We start from the raw sequence: 26,822 nt of genomic DNA on the forward strand, positions 1-26,822 counted from the left end.
AGCAGTTGTCTGTGTTTTCTTCCTAGGGGGCGCTAAAGCGCAATTTTGAGTTTTGGGGTTGGGTTTTTTATGAGAGGGCAATTTTTGCCAGTCCTGATGTGTGTGTCCAGTTTGGTGAGTTTTGAAGCATGTTAAGGGGGTCAAATTACAGCTCAAAGAGGCAAAAGTGACTGTTTTTACTAAACTTTTGTTTTGAAGGGGGAATTGCAAACTTCCTGTTGATTTTTGCTGGAAGATGTCAATGTATGAAATGTACATAGAGGTTTTTGTTTCATGTCTCTACGACATTCCTACTGAGAGTTAGAGGCAGTTTTGTCTGTGTTTTCTTCCTAGGGGGCGCTAGAGCGCAATTTTGAGTTTTGGGGCTAGGTTTTTTGATTAGATCGCAATTTTCGCCAGTCCTGATGTGCGTGTCAAATTTGGTGATTTTTGAAGCATGTTAAGGGGGTCAAAATACAGCTCAAGAGGCGGCGGAATAATAATAATAAAACCTTACAATTACAATAGGGTCCTCTGTCCCAAAGGGACATTGCGGTCCCTAATTAGCTAACCTCAGTGAACCCGAAAATACCTTAAAGGGGAACATTATCACCAGACCTATGTAAGCGTCAATATATACCTTGATGTTGCAGAAAAAAGACCATATATTTTTTTAACCGATTTCCGAACTCTAAATGGGTGAATTTTGGCAAATTAAACGCCTTTCTAATATTCGCTCTCGGAGCGATGACGTCACAACGTGGCGTCACATCGGGAAGCAATCCGCCATTTTCTCAAACACCGAGTCAAATCAGCTCTGTTATTTTCCGTTTTTTTCTACTGTTTTCCGTACCTTGGAGACATCATGCCTCGTCGGTGTGTTGACGGAGGGTGTAACAACACGAACAGGGACGGATTCAAGTTGCACCAGTGGCCCAAAGATGCCAAAGTGGCAAGAAATTGGACGTTTGTTCCGCACACTTTACCGATGATAAGCTATGCTACGACAGAGATGGCAAGAATGTGTGGATATCCTGCGACACTCAAAGCAGATGCATTTCCAACGATAAAGTCAAAGAAATCTGCCGCCAGACCCCCATTGAATCTGCCGGAGTGTGTGAGCAATTCAGGGACAAAGGACCTCGGGAGCACGGCAAGCAATGGCGGCAGTTTGTTCCCGCAGACGAGCGAGCTAAACCCCCTATCGACCCTAGCTTCCCTGGCCTGCTGACATCAACTCCAAAACTGGACAGATCAGCTTTCAGGAAAAGAGCGCGGGTATGTCTACAGAATATATTAATTGATGAAAATTGGGCTGTCTGCACTCTCAAAGTGCATGTTGTTGCCAAATGTATTTCATATGCTGTAAACCTAGTTCATAGTTGTTAGTTTCCTTTAATGCCAAACAAACACATACCAATCGTTGGTTAGAAGGCGATCGCCGAATTCGTCCTCGCTTTCTCCCGTGTCGCTGGCTGTCGTGTCGTTTTCGTCGGTTTCGCTTACATACGGTTCAAACCGATATGGCTCAATAGCTTCAGTTTCTTCTTCAATTTTGTTTTCGCTACCTGCCTCCACACTACAACCATCCGTTTCAATACATGCCTAAACATCTGTTCAGTATTTTAACATACAAGTGTTTGATTATGAGGCATTAAAAGCCACAATATGCAACGGGTCCATCAGACCCACAAACGCTGGCTGACAGAGTGTAGGTACACAGAACATCAGAGGGTCAAATGTGCGAGAAAATGAGAGCAGACAGTGTTGACAAACAATGTTGCAACCTTGTGTGGGAACCACAGGTGCAGAAACACAAAAGATGTTTATTGGGATAAGGTAAACATCTGTTCAGTATTTTAACATAAAAGTGTTTGATTGTGAGGCATTAAAAGCCACAAAATGCAACGGGTCCATCAGACCCACAAACGCTGGCTGAGTAACAACAATATGAACGTTGCACGGAAAATTTCTCTGCCAGTTTCTGCATCCCACAGGGATTCTTCTTTTGTGTTTCTGCACCTGCGGTTCCCACACAAGGTTGCAACATTGTTTGTCAACACTGTCTGCTCTCATTTTCTCGCACATTTGACCCTCTGATGTTCTGTGTACCTACACTCTGTCCTCCTCCTGTCTGGTATTTTATTGGAATGTGTGTGTGTGTGTGTGTGTGTGTGTGTGTGTGTGTGTGTGTGTGTGTGTGTGTGTGTGTGTGTGTGTGTGTGTGTGTGTGTGTGTGTGTGTGTGTGTGTGTGTGTGTGTGTGTGTGTGTGTGTGTGTGTGTGTGTGTGTGTGTGTGTGTGTGTGTGTGGGGTACACAGAACATCAATTTCCACACTTCTATTAGCCCCGGGTCCAGTGGACTCGGACATCTTATATGTAATAGAAATGTGTAGGGGGGGGTGTATGGTGTGTGGTCATTAAATATGTATTCTGATATATGTTCTTCACAGAAAATGAGCCAAAGTCAGTGAGTCTCAGTTTGAAAAATTAATTAATTGTATCATTTTTCTTCTAATGAAAAATGAAAACGGGTCCCACAGACCCGAACACCACACAAGGGTTAAGCATACCTGCCAACTACTCCGGTTTTCCCGTAATTAGTACGGTTTTCATCAACCTATTCCGGGTTACGGTTGCAGTGATAAAAAATACGGTTTTTCATTAATTAAAAAACTTTTTTTTTTTTTAAGTTTTATTCACGAAATCGCGTAACAACAATGACAATCGACACTGCTTCCCGTAACTTCCTATCGAGCCATTCCGAATGCCATGCGCGAGGCTATTTATAGCACCGCTGCCAAGCACGAGGCACCTGTTGCCCATTGTTTCCAAACGAGCGAACGATCATGGAATCAGCCGGAGAAAAATCGCAAACGAGTCTTAAACCGAAAAGAAAACTGCAGTCATTCCGTGAAGAATATTCAAAAGCCTATCCGGGAATAATTATCCGTTCCAAAAAGGGTGAAAACTACGCGAATTGCACCTTGTGCAGACAAGATTTTTCGATCGGACACGGAGGAATTAGCGATGTAAAAGACCACGTTGGGACAAAAAAACACAAGTCTAATGCCGTTGCTAAATTTGGATTTTAGCCACAAAAAGGTAATGACACCAATGTTATCTATTGGAATTGTTTAGTACTGTTATACTGTTAAAAGTGTTTATACTATTTATGCTTTCAAGTCCAAGTTGAAGAAATCTTGTTAAATGTTGACAGCATAACTACCAAAATACAGAAGTATGTCCTTAATATTTTTGCAGTGCTATTTCTGTTGAAAAGTTAAAATGATTACATTAGAGATGTGATGTGCCACTTTTCAAGTGTCTGATGGCTTAAATTAATTTTCATTAATTTTTCATATTTTGAATTCTTTTGAAAGGCTTACAAAAAAACTACATTTGAATTGTAATTCCATGCTATTGACAGGACTATTAATTTTAATGAAGTTAGCTTGCCATGTTTACAGTATGATAATTGTGATAGAAATGTGAATTTTAGGCACAGAATATTTTTTACAATTGAACAAGGCAGTAGATTATACAAGCTTGGACAGAAAGTTAATAATGACACCAATTATTTTTTTTTAATGGAATTGTTTAGTACTGTTTTACCATTTGTTTACTGTAAAGATAGCTCAAAAGGTTATGGGCACATTTTGATTAAACTTTCAGAAAATGCCCGAAAACAGAAAAGGAACAAATAGTTACATTTTGGTGGTGATCCGAATTACTGTCTGAATTCAGGACTTTATTACGATTGTGCCGTAGCTTTCCTAGTTCAAACTGTTTTAGGCTATGTCTACACTAAACCGGAAAACCCCTTAAACAAATAATGATTTAGCCTAAGACCCGTTTCAGCCACACTAAACCATCCTCCTCGGACAATTTTTCACACGGGTAAGTGCGTCGTCTATTTCTTGAATCTCCTGCTCTTAGCTTTGTATGGACTCGTTGATCGTTTACAAACTGAGTTCGGAGAGGAAGTGACGCCAGAAAGACCACGGCCCACACAGGAAGTGACATCAGAAAGAACGCGCCATAGCCAGCTTCATAACAACCCGTTCAGTAACTCGGCGGCAACCACTAAAAAGGTGGAGGCGAATCATCCAGACATGCCCGTGTTTCCCCCCTTCTCTACATGTACAGACGCCTGTGGAAATCACACATGAATACCTTAAGAGAAAGCGATTGCAGCTATTTGGGATACAACACTTCTCAGACGGCAAGAGAACTTTCCAATGTCCGGGTCAGCTGTGATTCTACTTACCGAAAAACTTTGTCCATTTGTCTAAGGACAGACAACGAGAATGCGGACTCCCATGGATGTGATTAAAAAAAGGTAGCGTGTGCTTTGTATTACCTGGCCGACGAGGGAAGACTACGGAAAACATCGAATGCTTTCGGACTGGTAAAGCAGACTGTATCAGTTATTGACCGCCATGTATGTCGCTGACTCAACGTCTAGGTCCAGAGTATATAAAGTCACCAAAAAGGAATGACAATGAAGGTGAAGGCAAAAGAGTTTAATACTGTTTTACCATTTGTTTACTGTAAAAAGTGTTTATACTGTTTATACTTTCAATTAACAAATTGAAGTCTTGTGAAAGGTTGACAGGATAACTGGCATTAACTGTCAAAATAATTTCAAACTATTGAAGTTACCTTACAGAATAAACATGTCAATCAACCCATATGATTTTTGCTGTAATATTTTTGTTTTGAAAAGTCACTGTGACTGATAGAAAAGTGATGGTTTTAGCAACATTTTAACCTGTCTGAATGCTAATAATCATTTTGCGTCGGGGGGGCGGAACCCCCCACCAGGACTTTGTCCTGGACCTACCGGGGCCTGCGGCCCCTGGACCCTGGCTACTAGGTTTTTCTGATTTCAAAAGTTGGCAGGTATGGATTCTTCTTTTGTGTTTCTGCACCTGCGGTTTCCACACAAGGTTGCAACATTGTTTGTCAACACTGTCTGCTCTCATTTTCTTGCACATTTTGACCCTCTGATGTTCTGTGTACCTACACTCTGTCCTCCTCCTGTCTGGTATTTTATTGGAATGTGTGTGTGTGTGTGTGTGTGTGTGTGTGTGTGTGTGTGTGTGTGTGTGTGTGTGTGTGTGTGTGTGTGTGTGTGTGTGTGTGTGTGTGTGTGTGTGTGTGTGTGTGTGTGTGTGTGTGTGTGTGTGTGGTACACAGAACATCAATTTCCACACTTCTATTAGCCCCGGGTCCAGTGGACCCGGACATCTTATATGTAATATAAATGTGTAGGGGGGGTGTATGGTGTGTGGCCTTAAAATATGTATTCTGATATATGTTCTTCACAGAAAATGAGCCAAAGTCAGTGAGCCTCAGTTTGAAAAATTAATTAATTGTATCATTTTTCTTTTAATAAAAAATGAAAACGGGTCCCACAGACCCGAACACCACACAAGGGTTAAGCGACCATTGTGTGTGTGGATAAGGTTAGGTGGGCATAGTGTAGACGGGGCCTTAGACTGAGACTCTGCGAGTCTGGATGTTAACATTTACAAGCTGTTAAGTTGGATGTAGATATATTTAGGCGGTCATTCAAATGTTCTGACAAAGAGTAACAGGTTCTCAGAGGAGGGTGCCCGAGACTGAGGTTGCTGACTGGACAAAGAGAAAGGCAGATTTAACAGGAGTAGATTAGCAACATACATCAAGCATGGTTGACAGCCAGTCTTCTCCATGGAACCCCACGGTCTCATCTTCATTTAACTGCAAACACATTATACGTCTCCAGCGTCCTCTGTGAAGATGAAGTTCTCGTCATCCATTCCTGCTGGCAATGGATTGAGGAGACGCCTGTCATAAAAAATCACAGCTCTTCTTATTGAGTAGCCTTCCTTTTTTTCTGAATGGAACTGCTCACCTGTTTGACACATCCATCGCTTGTCAGCTGGAGCCAAGCTCTTGACAGGCAAGGTGACAAAAGGCTGTAATCTCCCCCCCTGCGCGAGTGTGATCCAGGGCCAGGGTGTGTCAGAAATGCCTGTGAAAAAAGCCTTCCAGCCGATAGGCTCGAGTGAGCGAGCGTTGATGGGATGTTTCAGTGGATGAGCATGAACGCCAAGACCGGAGTGAAGACGGAAGGAGAAAAGTGGAGTGAGGTTCGAGTGATCGCTGCCAACTGGACGCGCTTTAGATTGTCTCTTATGTACATGAGATGTTGCAAAGAGATCATAAAGTGTGTGTTTATGTTGGACCTGTTATTGCCTAAGGAATGGATCCGGAGCATGTCTGCTAAGCGGAACTGGTAGCTCGAAGACAAGTGAGGAAGCCAACATTTATGCTTGGAAGACAGAGGGAGATTTCAAAACAACCATTCGATCCAAAGTTTCCACCAGTGAGGACATTGGAAGACCGTAAAAGCAAAAGGAAAGTGAATTACAACACTGCAATAAGTCAGTGTTCAAAAACAAGAAGAAAAAAAAATTAGGGGTATTTTATTTGAATTAAGCAAAATTATCTCTCAATAGAACAAGAAAATTTAGCTTGTCAAGACTTTCCGAAACAAGTAAAATTAAAGCTGCAAGCAGCGTTGGTCGGGCCCGCGTATTTGGCAGGTGCTAGTCCTAAATGTCCCAATACTTTTGTCCAGTGATAGTCATAAGTGTCCCAATACTTTTGTCTACTTTTAGTCCGAATTCTCCCAATACTTTTGTCTAGTGTACCTACCTTGTCTGCATTGTGTGGGCACGCTGGTGCTTCCTGCTTTTAAGCAGCCTTCTTGAAAAAACAGCAGCATCAGCGCAGCGGCTCTTTGAAGGGTCATAAAATAAAAACCGGAGCCGGTATTAAAACTCTTTCGATAACTTTTAATCAAAAGGGTTCAATCTCTCTCCTGTGTTAGTTTGAAGCCGAAACAACAAACGCGCTCAGAGGAGATAATGTTTGAAGAAAGGTGACCGGTTTTTACAAAAATTTTGTTTTGAAGGGGAAATTGCAAACTTCCTGTTGATTTTTGCTGAAGGTTGTCAATCTATGAAATGTAGGTCTAAGTGAGACCTCCATAGAGGTTTTTGTTTCATGTCTCTCCGACTTTCCCAGTGGGAGCTACAGGCAGTTTTGTCATTTTTTTCTTCCGAGGAGCAGTTTTTTCTGTGTTTTATTCAAAAATTGCGGTAGAGCGCATTTTTGAGATTTGGGGTTAGGTTTTTTTATTAGATTGCAATTTCTGCTAGTCCTGATGTGTGCGTTCAGTTTTGAAGCATGTTAAGGGGGTCAAATTACAGCTCAAAGTGGCAAAAGTGACTGTTTTTAGTACTTTTTTGTCTTGAAGGGGGAATTGCCAACCTCCTGTTGATTTTTGCCCAAGGATATACGATTATGAAAACTAGGTCTAAGTCAGACCTATATAGAGGTTTTTGTTTCATGTCTCTCCGACCTTCGTAGTGGGAGTTACGGGCAGTCTAGTTTTTTTTTTTTCTAGGGGGCGCTAGAGCGCAATTTTGAGTTTTGGGGTTTGGTTTTTTGATAAAAAGTTTTGCCGTATATTACTGATGTGTGTGTAAAATTTGGTGAGTTTTGAAGCATGCTAAGGGGGTCAAATTACAGCGCAAAGTTGCGGAAGAATAATAATAATAAAACCTTAGAAATTCAATACGTCCTTATGTCCCATTGCATAAGGACTCCCTGTGGGAGTCCTTATGCAATGGGCCATGCAGGCCCTAATTAGCGAACCGCAATGGACCCAAAAATACTCAAAAGGGAACATTATCACCAGACCTATGTAAGCGTCAATATATACCTTGATGTTGCAGAAAAAAGACCATATATTTTTTTAACCGATTTCCGAACTCTAAATGGGTGAATTTTGGCGAATTAAACGCCTTTCTATTATTCGCTCTCGGAGCGATGACGTCACAACAGATTGTAGAGGACATTTTGGGACAGCATGGTGGCCAGCTATTAAGCCGTCTGTTTTCGTCGCAAAATTCCACAGTATTCTGGACATCTGTGTTGGTGAATCTTTTGCAATTTGTTCAATGAACAATGGAGACTGCAAAGAAGAAAGCTGTAGGTGGGAAGCGGTGTATTGCGGCCGACTGCGGCAACACAAACACGGCCGGTGTTTCATTGTTTACATTCCCGGAAGATGACAGTCAAGCTTTACCATTGGCCAGTGGAGGACTGGGACAACAGAGACTCTTACCAGGAGGACTTTGAGTTGGATGCGCAGACGCGGTACCGTGAGTACGCATGCAGCTGCGGCTTCCAAACATTCGATCGCTTGCCCGTACGTGCGTGCCGCTATGTGCATGTCATGTACGTAACTTTGGAGACTTTGGGGAAATATATGTGCTGTATGAACTTTGGAGAGGTGAACGGTACTTTGGGCTGTGGGATTGAGTGTGTTGTGCAGGTGTTTGAGTTGTATTGGCGGGTTATATGGACGGGAGGGGGGAGGTGTTTGTTATGCGGGATTAATTTGTGGCATATTAAATATAAGCCTGGTTGTGTTGTGGCTAATAGAGTATATATATGTCTTGTGTTTATTTACTGTTTTAGTTATTCCCAGCTGAATATCAGGTCCCACCCGCCTCTCACAGCATCTTCCCTATCTGAATCGCTCCCACTGCCCTCTAGTCCTTCACTCTCACTTTCCTCATCCACAAATCTTTCATCCTCGCTCAAATGAATGGGGAAATCGTCGCTTTCTCGGTCCGAATCGCTCTCGCTGCTGGTGGCCATGATTGTAAACAATGTGCAGATGTGAGGAGCTCCACAACCTGTGACGTCACGCTACTCGTCTGCTACTTCCGGTACAGGCAAGGCTTTTTTATCAGCGACCAAAAGTTGCGAACTTTATCGTCGATGTTCTCTACTAAATCCTTTCAGCAAAAATATTGCAATATCGCGAAATGATCAAGTATGACACATAGAATGGACCTGCTATCCCCGTTTGAATAAGAAAATCGCATTTCAGTAGGCCTTTAACTACTGGTGTTGATTCAAGAGCGATATATTTTTCTAAGACACTGGTTTTTAAAGTTGTTTTTAAATGTGTGAATGGAACTGGAACATGTTAAGGAATCATCCAAGCTGTTCCAGAAACACATCTACTTTTTAAGCTTGTTCTTATGTTTGCTTTCTGAAAGACAGCCGAACCTCTGAGGTCATAGGGACTCTCCATGGCTCCCTAACCCTAACCCAAACCCTACATCTTCTTCTTTTAGGGAGTTGTAACAAAAAGCTGAATTCACTGACAGTCCCATTATAATGTATTTTTGTAAAATGTACAGCAAAATGTGTCATTCAACCCATCCTCTTGAGAAACAGTGTGTAGCCATTGTAAGGCATACGTAGTTCAGAACTCTGTGGTTACTGGATAACCCACTCTACCTCTTAAAGGGGAACATTATCACCAGACCTATGTAAGCGTCAATATATACCTTGATGTTGCAGAAAAAAGACCATATATTTTTTTAACCGATTTCCGAACTCTGAATGGGTGAATTTTGGCGAATTAAACACCTTTCTATTATTCGCTCTCGAAGCGGACGTCACATCGGGAAGCAATCCGCCATTTTCTCACACACCGAGTCAAATCAGCTCTGTTATTTTCCGTTTTTTTCGACTGTTTTCCGTACCTTGGAGACATCATGCCTCGTCGGTGTGTTGTCGGAGGGTGTAACAACACGAACAGGGACGGATTCAAGTTGCACCAGTGGCCCAAAGATGCCAAAGTGGCAAGAAATTGGACGTTTGTTCCGCACACTTTACCGACGAAAGCTATGCTACGACAGAGATGGCATAGAAGAATATCGACCCTAGCTTCCCTGGCCTGCTGACATCAACTCCAAAACTGGACAGATCAGCTTTCAGGAAAAGAGAGCGGATGAGGGTATGTCTACAGAATATATTAACTGATGAAAACTGGGCTGTCTGCACTCTCAAAGTGCATGTTGTTGCCTAATGTATTTCATATGCTGTAAACCTAGTTCATAGTTGTTAGTTTCCTTTAATGCCAAACAAACACATACCAATCGTTGGTTAGAAGGCGATCGCCGAATTCGTCCTCGCTTTCTCCCGTGTCGCTGGCTGTCGTGTCGTTTTCGTCGGTTTCGCTTGCACACGGTTCAAACCGATATGGCTCAATAGCTTCAGTTTCTTCTTCAATTTCGTTTTCGCTACCTGCCTCCACACTACAACCATCCGTTTCAATACATGCGTAATCTGTTGAATCGCTTAAGCCGCTGAAATCCGAGTCTGAATCCGAGCTAATGTCGCTATAGCTTGCTGTTCTATCCGCCATGTTTGTTTGTGTTGGCTTCACTATGTGACGTCACAGGAAAATGGACGGGTGTTTATAACGATGGTTAAAATCAGGCACTTTGAAGCTTTTTTTAGGGATATTGCGTGATGGGTAAAATTTTGAAAAAAACTTCGAAAAATAAAATAAGCCACTGGGAACTGATTTTTAATGGTTTTAACCCTTCTGAAATTGTGATAATGTTCACCTTTAAAATAAGTGTATTCTCACTAATAAGTGCACTTTTCTTGGTAGAAGAAAAAAAAAGAGACCTTTCTGCTCAATATGTTGAAAAATATTCTTAAATGAAGTAAATGCTAGTGTCATTATCTTGACATAATGATATGCGCTCGGCATTACATTTCTTGAAACCAGCAAACTTATACTAAAAACTAATTTATTGTTCTTAATGGAAAGGCAACAAGGCAAGCGCTTGTTACTCTCGGGGTCTCCTAGCCGCTCAGGCAAATCATATTGTCTAAAAATGCATTTTTCCATGGATAACATGACATCATCGCGCCAAGTGCGTGCTCTTTCAGTCAATTAGAGCGCATATATACAGCCCGACCCCCGGCCAAAATTTTTTGAATTGTAATTTTGAAGAATTTATCTGAATGTGCATGAACTATTCTGTTCAAAATTGTTTGAAATGTTAAAAGTTTAAATATTAACTGTCAGTTTGCTGTACTGTGCCAACTGTACTACTATATGAGTACCTATTTTCTATTGTTTCATTGAAAATAAAACAGCAAAGTCAATTTGGCTGTCATCTGTTTTAATTATGAGACACAATTGTGTCAAAATCATGATTTTTTTTTTCATGCTTGAAATAAGAAATTATTACTTTAAATAAAGTAGTTTTATACTTGTGAGTGTTGATGACACAGCTTTGCAACACTTGATATTCTAGTTTCAAGCATGTTTTACTCAATATAGGTCATCAAATCTCAGCAACAAGCTGTAATATCTTACTGAGATCATTTAGGACCAAAACACTTAAAACAAGTAAAACACTCTAACATAAAATCTGTGAGAAGAATTATCTTATCAGACAGAAAATAAACAAATATCACCCTTATTTGAGATATTTCATCTTACAAACCCCGTTTCCATATGAGTTGGGAAATTGTGTTAGATGTAAATATAAACAGAATACAATGATTTTTGAATCATTTTCAACCCATATTCAGTTGAATATGCTACAAAGACAACATATTTGATGTTCAAACTGATAAACATTTTTTTTTTTGCAAATAATCATTAACTTTAGAATTTGATGGCAGCAACATGTGACAAAGAAGTTGGGAAAGGTGGCAATAAATACTGATAAAGTTGAGGAATGCTCATCAAACACTTATTTGGAACATCCCACAGGTGAACAGGCTAATTGGGAACAGGTGGGTGCCATGATTGGGTATAAAAGTAGATTCCATGAAATACTCAGTCATTCACAAACAAGGATGGGGCGAGGGTCACCACTTTGTCAACAAATGCGTGAGAAAATTGTTGAACAGTTTAAGAAAAACCTTTCTCAAGCAGCTATTGCAAGGAATTTAGGGATTTCACCATCTACGGTCCGTAATATCATCAAAGGGTTCAGAGAATCTGGAGAAATCACTGCACGTAAGCAGCTAAGCCCGTGACCTTCGATCCCTCAGGCTGTACTGCATCAACAAGCGACATCAGTGTGTAAAGGATATCACCACATGGGCTCAGGAACACTTCAGAAACCCACTGTCAGTAACTACAGTTGGTCGCTACATCTGTAAGTGCAAGTTAAAACTCTCCTATGCAAGGCAAAAACCGTTTATCAACAACACCCAGAAACGCCGTCGACTTCACTGGGCCTGAGCTCATCTAAGATGGACTGATACAAAGTGGAAAAGTGTTCTGTGGTCTGATGAGTCCACATTTCAAATTGTTTTTGGAAACTGTGGACGTTGTGTCCTCCGGAGCAAAGAGGAAAAGAACCATTCGGATTGTTATAGGCGCAAAGTTGAAAAGGTAGCGTCTGCGATGGTATGGGGGTGTATTAGTGCCCAAGACATGGGTAACTTACACATCTGTGAAGGTGCCAATAATGCTGAAAGGTACATACAGGTTTTGGAACAACATATGTTGCCATCCCAGCAATGTTACCATGGACGCCCCTGCTTATTTCAGCAAGACAATGCCAAGCCACGTGTTACATCAATGTGGCTTCATAGTAAAAGAGTGCGGGTACTAGACTGGCCTGGCTGTAGTCCAGACCTGTCTCCCATTGAAAATGTGTGGCGCATTATGAAGCCTAAAATAGCACAACGGAGACCCCCGGACTGTTGAACAACTTAAGCTGTACATCAAGCAAGAATGGGAAAGAATTCCACCTGAGAAGCTTAAAAAAATGTGTCTCTTCAGTTCCCAAATGTTTACTGAGTGTTGTTAAAAGGAAAGGCCATGTAACACAGTGGTGAACATGCCCTTTCCCAACGACTTTGGCACGTGTTGCAGCCATGAAATTCCAAGTTAATTATTATTTGCAAAAAAAAAAATAAAGTTTATGAGTTTGAACATCAAATATGTTGTCTTTGTAGTGCATTTAATTGAATATGGGTTGAAAAGGGTTTGCAAATCATTGTATTGCGTTTATATTTACATCTAACACAATTTCCCAACTCATGGAAACGGTGTTTGTACTTAGATTTCAGTTTTTGCAGTGTACAACCCTCCTTTTTCCCCCAGTAAAAAGTCAAACCAATTGGGCAGGGGCCCCTAATTCAGTAAGCATTAGTATTTACTGCTTACAATTGACCCTTTAATACAACAAATGCCCTTTCCTGACACAAATGTGGGGATTGAAAACAAACATAAACAAGACACTTTAACCCATCATTATCAGGCCTGTAATTCAAACCAGATGGAAAAGAGGTCGTGGCATACCAGACTTCTTGAGGTAATAACAAAGCTCCAAACAAGTCTGTCACCCCCAAGGTTTCTTTGCATCAATGTGCCTTGGCTTGTTTGGTCTAAGCAGTCCCACACTGACACTGCCGGTACCAGTGATGATGCTTTGATTAATATCAGCCCCCCCAAAAAAAGTGAAATCACACTTAAGTTTTGGGTTTTGATCAATGACATTCCTATCTGCTCGCCTTAGTTCACTTGAATTCTTCTATATCAGGGGTCGGCAACCTTTACCAGTCAACGAGCCATTTTGACCAGTTTCACAAATTATAGAAAACAATGGGAGCCGCGAACATTTTTTGTAATTTTAAATGAAATTAAAGCTGCAAGCAGCATTGGTCGGGCCCGCGTATTTGGCAGGTGCTAGTCCTAAGTGTCCCAATACTTTTGTCAAGTTTTAGTCCCAAGTGTCCCAATACTTTTGTCCAGTGTAAGTGTCCCAATACTTGTGTCCAGTGGTAGTCCTAAGTGTCCCAATACTTTAGACAGAATTGTCCCAATACTTTTGTCAAGTTTTAGTCCCAAGTGTCCCAATACTTTTGTCCAGTGTAAGTGTCCCAATACTTGTGTCCAGTGGTAGTCCTAAGTGTCCCAATACTTTAGTCAGAATTGTCCCAATACTTTTGTCTAGTGTACCTACCTTGTCTGCATTGTGTGGGCACGCTGGTGCTTCCTGCTTTTAAGCAGCCTTCTTGAAAAAACAGCAGCATCAGCGCAGCGGCTCTTTGAAGGGTCATAAAATGAAAACCGGAGCCGTTATTAAAACTCTTTCGATAACTTTTAATCAAAAGGGTTCAATCTCTCTCCTGTGTTAGTTTGAAGCCGAAACAACAAACACGCTCAGAGGAGATAATGTTTGAAGAAAGGTGACCGGTTTTTACAAAAATGTTGTGTTGAAGGGGGAATAGCAAGCTTCTTGTAGATTTTTGCTGGGGGTTGTCAATTTATGAAATGTAGGTCTAAGTGAGACCTACGGAGAGGATTTTGTTTCATGTCTCTCCGACCTTCCCGGTGGGAGTTACAGGCAGTTCTGTCATTTTTTTCTTCCGAGGAGCAGTTTTTTCTCCGTTTTATTCAAAAATTGCTCAAGAGCGCAATTTTTAAATTTGGGGTTAGTTTTTTTATTAGATCGCAATATTTGCCAGTCCTGATGTGTGTGTTCAGTTTGGTGAGTTTTGAAGCATGTTAAGGGGGTCAAATTACAGCTCAAAGAGGCAAAAGTGACTGTTTTTAGTACTTTTTTGTCTTGAAGGGGGAATTGCCAACTTCCTGTTGATTTTAGCCCGACAATGTACTATTATGAAATGTAGGTCTAAGGCAGACCTACATAGAGGTTTTTGTTTCATGTCTCTCCGACTTTCCTAGTGGGAGTTACAGGCAGTCTAGTTTTCTTTTTTCCTAGGGGGCGCTAGAGCGCAATTTTGAGTTTTGTGGTTCGGTTTTTTAAAAAAAAGGCAATTTTCACAGGTCCTGATGTGTGGGTCAAATATGGTGAGTTACAGTTTAATGTGGCGGCGGAAGAATAAAGAATAAAGAATAAAACCTTACAAATTCAATAGGTCCTTATGTCCCATTGCATAAGGACTCCCTTTGGGAGTCCTTATGCAATGGGCCATGCGGGCCCTAATAATACTGCATACAAAGTTTTTTTTTTTTTTGCTTTGTGCTATGTATAAACCAAGGGTCTTAGACATGCTGCCTACTCCTTTTATATGGAATTTTAAAGCTGGTGCGACACGAGGGTTTTAAATTAATGACGCTTGTCGGCGTCATGCGTGCCGTGATGGTACAGCATTTAGCGCCCACTACAACCAGCGTGCCTGATTGGCCACACGTTGAATGGGGCTTCCGCAATAACACGCAGGTGACCGCAAGGCGTACTTGGTCAACAACCACACAGGTTACACTGACGGTGGCGGTATAAAAAACTTTAACACTCTTACTAATAATGCGTCACACCATACTTGCCAACCCTCCCGGATTTTCCGGGAGACTCCCGAAATTCAGCGCCTCTCCCGAAAACCTCCCGGGACAAATTTTCTCCCGAAATTCAGGCGGAGCTGGAGGCCACGCCCCCTCCAGCTCCATGCGGACCTGAGTCCGCTTTCCCACAATATAAAGAACGTCTACAGTAAAGCAGTCCGTCTGCCGTAAACAGCAATGTTGTGACACTCTTAAACAGGACAATACTGCCATCTAGTGCATTTGATGAAAGCACTTTTGTGCGTGCCACACAGCAATGCATCATCAGAGAGGGTGTTCAGCATGGTTAGAAAGATAGTGACAGAGAATAGAACAAGGATGGACACTTCAACCCTTAACTCAACAATGAGTAGATGAGTGTTATGTGTGTGTATATGTGTAAATAAATGAACACTGAAATTCAAGTATTTATTTTATATATATATATATATATATATATATATATATATATATATATATATATATATATATATATATATATATATATAGCTAGAATTCACTGAAAGTCAATTATTTCATATATATATATATATATATATATATATATATATATATATATATATATATATATATATATATGTATATCCATCCATCCATCCATCCATTTTCTACCGCTTATTCCCTTCGGGGTTGCGGGGATATAGATATATATGAAATACTTGACTTGGTGAATTCTAGCTGTAAATATACTCCTCCCCTCTTAACCACGCCCCCAACCACGCCCCCGCCCCAACCACGCCCCCCGCACCCACCCCCCACCTCCCGAAATTGGAGGTCTCAAGGTTGGCAAGTATGGTGAACCCACACCAAACAAGAATGACAAACACATTTCGGGAGAACATCTGCACCTTAACACAACATAAACACAACAGAACAAATACCCAGAATCCCATGCAGCCCTAACTCTTCCGGGCTACATTATACACCCCTGCTACCAAACCCCGCCCACCTCAACCGACGCACAGGGGGGGGGGTTGATGTGTGAGGGAGCAGGGTTGGGGTCGGGGCGGGGTTTAGGGGTGTATAATGTAGCCCGGAAGAGTCAGGGGTGCATGGGATTCTGGGTATTTGTTATGTTGTGTTAAGGCATACACTTGCCAACCTTGAGACCTCTGATTTCAGGAGGTGGGGGCGGGGGCGTGGTCGGGGCTGGGGCAGGGCGTGGTTGGGGGCGTGGTTAAGAGGGGAGGAGTATATTGACAACTAGAATTCACCAAGTCAAGTATTTCATATATATATATATATATATATATATATATATATATATATATATATGTATATATATATATATATATATATGTATATATATACATATGTATGTACCCTAAAAATATGCAAAAAAAAACTGTGTTTAGATAATTGATACTTCAAACTTGCATAAATAAATCTTAAGGAATATAACATAACTTGGCTTCTGAGAGCTTCAAAATGTAATGAATAAAATGCTAAAGTTGTTGATAAACAAGCAATCATTTTAATAATTAAATATGGTCATTTTAAATGAATTATTATGATAATTATTTCAAATGTTTATTTTAATGTATAATTCTATGGCTGGATGTAATAAGGAGTCAGAAAAAATACAAATAAAAATACAATTAATTTTGATGTTTTTAGCAAAATATAGTAAAAATTTATTTATTTTTTTTAATTTTTTTTTAAATTAATAAATATATTTATTTTTAGGTAAGATAAACATAATAATACAATTTATCTCTAGTCTGGACGATTTAGTTCTTGTCACCCTGTTGTCCTCCCGTCGTGAAAAAAGGCTGTCCTCACTCAGGTCCGCATGGAGCTGGAGGGGGCGTGGCCTCCAGGTCCGGCTGAAAAATCGGGAGATTTTCGGGAGAATATTTGTCCCGGGAGGTTTTCGGGAGAGGCGCTGAATTTCGGGAGTCTCCCGGAAAATTCGGGAGGGTTGGCAAGTATGTGTTAAGGTGCAGATGTTCTCGCGAAATGTGTTTGTCATTCTTGTTTGATTTTGGTTCAAAGTGTGGCGCATTATTAGTAAGAGTGTTAAAGTTGTTTTATATGGCCACCGTCAGTGTAACCTGTGTGGCTGTTGACCAAGTATGCCTTGCTGTCACGTATGTGTGCAAGCAGAAGATGTGTATTGTTTAACAAGTGTTGGGCTTCCGCAATAACACGCAGGTGACCGCAAGGCATACTTGGTCAACAACCACACAGGTTACACTGACGGTGGCGGTATAAAAAACTTTAACACTCTTACTAATAATGCGTCACACTGTGAACCCACACCAAACAAGAATGACAAACACATTTCGGGAGAACATCTGCACCTTAACACAACATAAACACAACAGAACAAATACCCAGAATCCCATGCAGCCCTAACTCTTCCGGGATACATTATACACCCCCGCTACCAAACCCTGCCCACCTCAACCGACGCACGGGGGGGGGTTTAGGGGTGTATAATGTAGCCCGGAAGAGTCAGGGCTGCATGGGATTCTGGGTATTTGTTCTGTTGTGCTTATGTTGTGTTAAGGTGCAGATGTTCTCCCGAAATGTGTTTGTCATTCTTGTTTGGTTTTGGTTCAAAGTGTGGCGCATTATTAGTAAGAGTGTTAAAGTTGTTTTCTGTGTGGCTGTTGACCACACACAATCTGTTGATGCAGACTGTAGAGGGCGCCAAATGTTGTACCATCATGGCACGCCCTTATTATAGCCGTAAGGGTGAAAATCGGTGACTATTAATTCCGGGAGATTTCTGCGAGAGGCACTGAAATCCGGAAGTCTCACAGAAAATTGGGGGGGTTCAGCAAGCCGACCCCTGTTCTATATCCACTTGTACCTGCCTTATATCTTCCACGTGCAGCTTGGTCAGAGTTCCAGCTTGGAACAGAAGCAGATAAATTCTGCAACTTATCTTTCTATACAAGGCCATTAGTCTTCTTGGACACAACCCATGAAGTCAATTTTACGCTGTCCAGTTTGATTTTAGCCCCCTGATCCAGATGTGTTTGCCCCAAGGAGGGATCCAGCTGAGATCCCCTGCTCGCAAGAAGAGCACGTTTTGCTCCCAAGGAATGCCCACCTCTCCGGGATCCTTAGGATTGTGATCAGGGCATCATTTATTATAAGGTGTCAGAACGCTTGTCCCGTAGTCTTCTGGACTGTTCACAGAGGAAAATAAGTGTGGCTAATCTTTAGCAGGCTGACGTTACAAAATGCGTATTAATCAGGTCTCCTCTCTCGCTGACCGGACCTTTCAGTGCAAATGTAATTCATCAGAGGCGCTTAAAGCAACAACACCTCTGCAAACAAGCATTTCACCAAGATGGTTTTTCTCTCTCGCTCGCAAACTCGGGACGCCGGTAACTCAAGCCCCGTCGTGCTTCCAGGGTAGGCCCCCTTAACTCCAAACCAAATATTGGGACGCAGAGAGATTTGCGCTTGGCCTTCATGCCGTAATGTTTTATGTTTGATGATTGAGACTCCAGAGTTTACTGGCCTGGTTCAGCAGAAATCCAACCTCACTTCTGGACCTCTGTCATCAGACCACCTAATAATCTCTCGCTACCATTGTTTGTGTTGCCTAGCCTCGGTAAATGGCAGTGATTAATTGGCTTCATGACATAATCACTATATCTGTTTATATCTGTGTCCGAGTCACATGTCTTGTAACGTTTTATTATATTAGTATTTATTGATTATTAATATTTATTCATTATTTTTTTGCATGATTAAAGTTGGAGGTGAAAGGTTAAATGTAGCTTAGATGTTGGGTTTCACTATGTAAAGCGCTTTGAGTCACTAGAGAAAAGTGCTATATAAATATAATTCAATTCAATTTTTACTTAATTCGTCCTTTCAATTTTGACAGCAAACAGGCATATTTTTTTTAACTTTAATGTATCTAATCCTGCAACAAATATATTACTTTATACTATATCACAATTTATTTTTGTAAAGATACAAATAAATACTTTGTCATGATCCGTGGCCCGGATCATGTTTTGTTCTTTTCTGTTAGTTTTGGGCTCCCTTAGTTCCTGTTTGTGCACCTCTGGGTTTGTTGTAGTTTCCATGGGGATTAATTGGGTTCACCTGCCTCTGGTTAGTGGTCGGCACGCTCACCTGTTGTCGACCACTAATCAGAGAGCTATTTAATCACCTCTCTCGCCACACTCGTGCTGGCTTATTATATCAGTATTTATTGATTATTAATATTTATTCATTACTTTTTTGCATGATTAAAGTTGGAGGTAACTCTCTCCCAATTAAAGTTAAAGTTAAAGTACCAATGATTGTCACACACACACTAGGTGTGGCGAGATTATTCTCTGCATTTGACCCATCACCTTGATCACCCCCTGGGAGGTGAGGGGAGCAGTGGGCAGCAGCGGTGGCCGTGCCCGGGAATCATTTTTGGTGATTTAACCCCCAATTCCAACCCTTGATGCTGAATGCCAAGCAGGGAGGTAATGGGTCCCATTTTTTTATAGTCTTTGGTATGACTCGGCCGGGGTTTGAACTCACAACCTACCGATCTCAGGGCGGACACTCTAACCACTAGGCCACTGATAAATGATCTCAGTAAGATATTACAGCTTGTTGCTGAGATTTGATGACCTATATTGAGTAAAAAAAAATACCGTATTTTCCGCACTATTAGCCGCACCTAAAAACCACAAATTTACTCAAAAGCTGACAGTGCGGCTTATAACCCGGTGCGCTTTATATATGGATTAATATTAAGATTCATTTTCATAAAGTTTCGGTCTCGCAACTACGGTAAACAGCCGCCATCTTTTTTCCCCGTAGAAGAGGAAGCGCTTCTTCTTCTACGCAAGCAACCGCCAAGGTAAGCACCCGCCCCCATAGAACAGGAAGCGCTTCTTCTTCTACTGTAAGCAACCACCCGCCCGCGTAGAAGAAGAAGAAGAAGAAGAAGCGCGCGGATATTACGTTTCATTTCCTTTGTGTGTTTACATCTGTAAAGACCACAAAATGGCTCCTACTAAGCGACAGGTTTCCGGTTCATGAAAAGACGCAATCTCTCCATCCGCACACGGACTACTATTTCACAGCAACTGCCTAAAGACTTTCAAGAAAAGCTGGCTACTTTCCGTGCATATTGTAAAAACAAGATAGCTGAAAAAAAGATCCGGCCAGAGAACATTGTCAACATGGACGAGGTTCCACTGACTTTTGATATTCCTGTGAACCGCACTGTGGATACAACGGGAGCACGTACGGTGAATATTCGCACCACAGGGAATGAGAAGTCATCCTTCACTGTGGTTCTAGCTTGCCATGCTAATGGCCAGAAACTTCCACCCATGGTGATATTCAAAAGGAAGACCTTGCCAAAAGAGACCTTTCCAGCCGGCGTCATCATAAAAGCTAACTCGAAGGGATGGATGGATGAAGAAAAGATGAGCGAGTGGTTAAGGGAAGTTTACGCGAAGAGGCCGGGTGGCTTTTTTCACGCAGCTCCGTCCATGTTGATATACGACTCCATGCGCGCCCACATCACGCTGGTTTTTAATATATTATTAAAGTTTGACTGACCTATCTGACTGTTTTTTTGACATTCCTTTAGCGCAGTTAGATGCGGCTTATAACACGGGGCGGCTTATAGGTGGACAAAGTTTTGAAATATGCCGTTCATTGAAGGCGCGGCTTATAACCCAGGGCGCCTTATGGTGCGGAAAATACGGTAATGATATGCTATTTTATTCGGACCGAGAAAGCGACGATTTCCCCATTAATTTGAGCGAGGATGAAAGATTTGTGGATGAGGAAAGTGAGAGTGAAGGACTAGAGGGCAGTGGGAGCGATTCAGATAGGGAAGATGCTGTGAGGGCCTGATATTCAGCTGGGAATGACTAAAACAGTAAATAAACACAAGACATATATATACTCTATTAGCCACAACACAACCAGGCTTATATTTAATATGCCACAAATTAATCCCGCATAACAAACACCTCCCCCCTCCCGTCCATATAACCCGCCAATACAACTCAAACACCTGCACAACACACTCAATCCCACAGCCCAAAGTACCGTTCACCTCCCCAAAGTTCACACAGCATATATATTTCCCCAAAGTCCCCAAAGTTACGTACGTGACATGCACATAGCGGCACGCACGTACGGGCAAGCGATCAAATGTTTGGAAGCCGCAGCTGCATGCGTACTCACGGTACCGTGTCTGCGTATCCAACTCAAAGTCCTACTGGTAAGAGTCTCTGTTGTCCCAGTTCTCCACAGGCCAATGGTAAAGCTTGACTGTCATCTTTCGGGAATGTAAACAATGAAACACCGGCTGTGTTTGTGTTGCTGCAGCCGGCCGCAATACACCGCTTCCCACCTACAGCTTTCTTCTTTGCTGTCTCCATTGTTCATTGAACAAATTGCAAAAGATTCACCAACACAGATGTCCAGAATACTGTGGAATTTTGCGATGAAAACAGACGACTTAATAGCTGGCCACTATGCTGTCCCAAAAGTGTGTTTTACTTGTTTTAAGTGTTTTGGTGCTAAATAATCTCAGTAAGATATTACAGCTTGTTGCTGAGATTTGATGACCTATATTGAGTAAAACATGCTTGAAACTAGAATATCAAGTGTTGCAAAGCTGTGTCATCAACACTCACAAGTATAAAACTACTTTTTTAAAGTAATAATTTCTTATTTCAAGCATGGAAAAAAAAATCATGATGCCGAGAGCATTTCATTATGTCAAGATAATGGCACTAGCATTTACTTAATTTAAGAATATTTTTCAACATATTGAGCAAAAAGTTCTCTTTCTTTTTTCCTACCAAGAAAAGTGCACTTGTTATTAGTGAGAATATACTTATTTTAAGGTATTTTTGGGTTCATTGAGGTTAGCTAATTTTACTTGTTTTGTAAAGTGGTAGCTAGCCGAATTTTCCTGCTCTATTGGCAGATAATTTTACTTAGTTCAAATCAAATACCCTAATTTTATTTATTTTTTCTTGTTTTTCAATACTGACTTTTTGCAGTTCAGAAAATGTACATGCTCTGCAGAGGATCTAAATCAGTGGTTCTCCAACTTTTTTCTAAGTACCACCTCAGCAAACACTTGTCTCTCCAAGTACCACAACAAGGACCAACATTGAAATACAGTTTTTTTTAAAGTAAGTAAGTAAGTAAGTAAATGTTATTTATAAAGCGCTTTTCACGTTAAAAAAATCACAAAACACTGTTCAAAACATAGGATAAGTAAAACAACTATTCAATTAAAACAAATTGGATACAAAGTGGATTACAAATGATAGTTAAAAGGTGCATTAACTAAAAGCTTTCCTAAAAAGAGACGTTTTCAAATGTTTCTTAAAAGTGTCAACACAGTCAAGATCCAGTGTGTCTTACAATCCGGTGCGCCTTATATATGAAAAAAGATTTTAAAAAATAGACCAGTCATCGGCAGTGCGCCTTATAATCCGGTGCGCCTTATATATGAAAAAATGTCAAAAATAGACTGGTCGTCGGCGGTGCGCTTTATAATCCGGTGCGCCTTATATATGAAAAAGATCAAAATTTGACCATTCATCGGCAGTGCGCCTTATATATAATTTAAAAAAAAAATTTGAACGCCCATTCATCAGCAGTGCGCCTTATATGTGAAAAAAGATCAAAATTAGACCATTCATCGGCAGTGCGTCTTATAAACCGGTGCGCCTTATTTATGAAAAAGATAAAAAATAGACCAGTCATCAGCAGTGCGTCTTATATATGAAAAAAGATCAAAAATAGACCAGTCATCGGCAGTGCGCCTTATAATCCGGTGCGCCTTATATATGCAAAAATTTCAGAAATAGACCAGTCATCGGCAGTGCGCTTTATAATCCGGTGCGCCTTATATATGAAAAAGGATCAAAATTTGACCATTCATCGGCAGTGCGCCTTATATATAATTAAAAAAATAATAATTTTAAACGCCCATTCATCAGCAGTGCGCCTTATAAACCGGTGCGCCTTATTTATGAAAAAGATCAAAATTAGACCATCCATCGGCAGTGCGTTTTATAATCCGGTGCGCCTTATTTATGAAAAAAGATCAAAAATAGACCAGTCATCGGCAGTGCGCCTTATATATGAAAAAAGATTACAAAAAATAGACCAGTCATCGGCAGGGCGCCTTATAATCCGATGCGCCTTATATATGAAAAAAGATCAAAATTTGACCATTCATCGGCAGTGTGCTTTATAATCCGGTGCGCCTTTATATATATGAAAAAATATTTTTTTTAAACGCCCATTCACCAGCAGTGCGCCTTATAAACCGATGCGCCATACATATGAAAAAAGATCAAAATTAAACCATTCATCGGCGGTGCATCTTTTAATCCGGTGCGCCTTATATATGAAAAAAGATAAAAAATAGACCAGTCATCGGCAGTGCTCCTTATAATCCGGTGCGCCTTATGCATGAAAAAAGATCAAAATTTGACCATTCATCGGCAGTGCGCTTTATAATCCGGTGCGCCTTATATATGAAAAAAATATTATTATTTTTTAAAACGCCCATTCATCAGCAGTGCGCCTTATAAACCGGTGCGCCATATATATGAAAAAAGATCAAAATTAAACCATTCATTGGCGGTGCGTCTTTTAATCCGGTGCGCCTTATATATGAAAAAAAGATCAAAAATAGACCAGTCATCGGCAGTGCACTTTATAATCCGGTGCGCCTTATATATGAAAAAGATATATTTTTTAAAACACCCATTCATCAGCAGTGCGCCTTATAAACCGGTGCGCCATATATATGAAAAAAGATCAAAATTAAACCATTCATCGGCGGTGCGTCTTTTAATCCGGTGCGCCTTATATATGAAAAAAGATCAAAAATAGACCAGTCATCAGCAGTGTGCCTTATAATCCGGTGCGCCTTATATGTGAAAAATCATCAAAAATAGACCAGTCATCGGCGGTGCGCCTTATAATCCGGTGCGCCTTATATATGAAAAAAGATAAAAATTTGACCATTCATCGGCAGTGTGCTTTATAATCTGGTGTGCATTATATATGAAAAAAGATTTTTTTAAAAAGCCAATTCATCAGCAGTGCGCCTTATAATCCGGTGCGCCTTATATATGAAAAAAAACCATTTTTTTTAATAGACCATTCATCGGCAGTGTGACTTATAAACCGGTGCGCCCTATGGTCCATAAAACATGGTACAAATCAGAAAAGACTAAAACCCCTTTAATTATGCAATAAGATAAGAAGAATTTTATAGTATTTTATTTACATGTGTACATTTTATTACCTGAGGATGCAAATGGCACTGATTTGGTAGTTTGGCCCCTAATGAAAAAAAAAAAACGTTTTCGTACTATGGCTAAAATAAAATCTGACAGGAACCCACCCCAAATATGTTTGGAGTTAGGAATCATTTCAGTGATGTTGTTGTTGATTTTGTTTTTATAGATCCAAGACCGTGTGACTCTTACCAACCCTGGCGTTTCCCAGCTGTGTGTCAGAGGAGACGGTAAACTGTTGGCGTCGGCGGGCTGGGACCATCGAGTGCGGATATTTGGCTGGAAAAAGCTGCGACCTCTGGCAGTGCTGCAGTACCACAGCGACATGGTGCTCAGTGTCGCCTTCTCTGACCACAAGGATCCCAGGCAGAGGCTTCTTGCTGCCGGCTCTAAAGACCAAAGGATCAGCCTGTGGTCAATATACAATGAAGGAGCCAACACTTACTGACCGTCTTTATCCTGGAACACCTTTTCTACTCTAACAATCTCCTGGATAATGTGCTATCTCAGGTGTGACAAAGTTCCTTGAATCCCTGAAGATGAACTTTTAGAACACGGGTGTCAAACTCAAGGCCCGCGGGCTGAATCTGGACCGCTACATCATTTTTTTGTGGCTCACGAATGCTTGGAAAAAAGGTATGTCAATAAAATACTTATTTTTTCTTTTTTTTTCTTGGGGAGGCATAGCTCGGTTGGTAGAGTGGCCGTGCCAGAAACTTGAGGGTTCCAGGTTCGATTCCCTCTTTCTAGTCACTGCTGTTGTGTCCTTGGGCAAGACACTTTACCCACCTGCTCCCAGTGCCACCCACACTGCTTTAAATGTAACTTAAATATTGGGTTTCACTATGTAAAAGCGCTTTGAGTCACTAGAGCAGGGGTCGGCAACCCGCGGCTCTAGAGCCGCCCCAGTGGCTCTCTGGAACTTTTTCAAAAATGTATGAAAAATAGAAAAAGATGAGGGGAAAACATACTTGCCAACCCTCCCGAATTTTCCGGGAGACTCCCGAAATTCAGCACCTTTCCCGAAAAACAAATATTCTCCAGAAAATCTCCCAATTTTCAGCTGGAGCTGGAGGCCACGCCCCCTCCGGCTCCATGCGGACCTGAGTGAGGACAGCCTTTTTTCACGACGGGAGGACAACAGGGTGACAAGAACTAAATCATCCAGACTAGAGACAAATTGTATTATTATGTTTATCTTACCTAAAAATAAATATATTTATAAAAAAAATTTTAAAAACTACATACATTTTCACTATATTTTGCTAAAAACATCATAATTAATTGTATTTTTATTTGTATTTTTTCTGACTCCTTATTACATCCAGCCATAGAATTATACATTAAAATAAACATATTTGAAATAATTAATTTTAAATGATCATAATAATTCATTTGAAATGACCATATTTAATTATTAAAATAATTGCTTGTTTATCGACAACTTTAGCATTTTATTCATTACATTTTGAAGCTCTCAGAAGCCAAGTTATGTTATATTCCTTAATATTTATTTATGCAAGTTTGAAGTATCAATTATCTAAACAGTTTTGTTTGCATATTTTCAGGATGTAGATATATATATATATATATATATACATATATATATATATATATATATATATACACATATATATATATATATATATATATATATATATATATATACAGGTAAAAGCCAGTAAATTAGAATATTTTGAAAAACTTGATTTATTTCAGTAATTGCATTCAAAAGGTGTAACTTGTACATTATATTTATTCATTGCACACAGACTGATGCATTCAAATGTTTATTTCATTTAATTTTGATGATTTGAAGTGGCAACAAATGAAAATCCAAAATTCCGTGTGTCACAAAATTAGAATATTACTTAAGGCTAATACAAAAAAGGGATTTTTAGAAATGTTGGCCAACTGAAAAGTATGAAAATGAAAAATATGAGCATGTACAATACTCAATACTTGGTTGGAGCTCCTTTTGCCTCAATTACTGCGTTAATGCGGCGTGGCATGGAGTCGATGAGTTTCTGGCACTGCTCAGGTGTTATGAGAGCCCAGGTTGCTCTGATAGTGGCCTTCAACTCTTCTGCGTTTTTGGGTCTGGCATTCTGCATCTTCCTTTTCACAATACCCCACAGATTTTCTATGGGGCTAAGGTCAGGGGAGCTGGCGGGCCAATTTAGAACAGAAATACCATGGTCCGTAAACCAGGCACGGGTAGATTTTGCGCTGTGTGCAGGCGCCAAGTCCTGTTGGAACTTGAAATCTCCATCTCCATAGAGCAGGTCAGCAGCAGGAAGCATGAAGTGCTCTAAAACTTGCTGGTAGACGGCTGCGTTGACCCTGGATCTCAGGAAACAGAG

The 26,822-nt window shown here is 40.7% G+C and overlaps 1 protein-coding gene across 1 annotated transcript in view; it reads left to right on the forward strand.

Annotated features, from left to right (window-relative positions):
• LOC140679211 (guanine nucleotide-binding protein subunit beta-like protein 1) overlaps positions 1-25,092 on the forward strand; it is a 95,507-nt gene extending 70,415 nt beyond the window's left edge. The window contains exon 7 of the mRNA XM_072914193.1: positions 24,629-25,092. Coding sequence (XP_072770294.1) covers positions 24,629-24,907 — 279 coding nt within the window. The 3' untranslated portion in view covers positions 24,908-25,092. The remainder of the gene's footprint in view (positions 1-24,628) is intronic.
• Positions 25,093-26,822: the final 1,730 nt, after the last annotated feature.

The sequence above is a fragment of the Nerophis lumbriciformis genome, linkage group LG12, assembly GCF_033978685.3.
Source record: "Nerophis lumbriciformis linkage group LG12, RoL_Nlum_v2.1, whole genome shotgun sequence".
NCBI lineage: Eukaryota > Metazoa > Chordata > Actinopteri > Syngnathiformes > Syngnathidae > Nerophis > Nerophis lumbriciformis.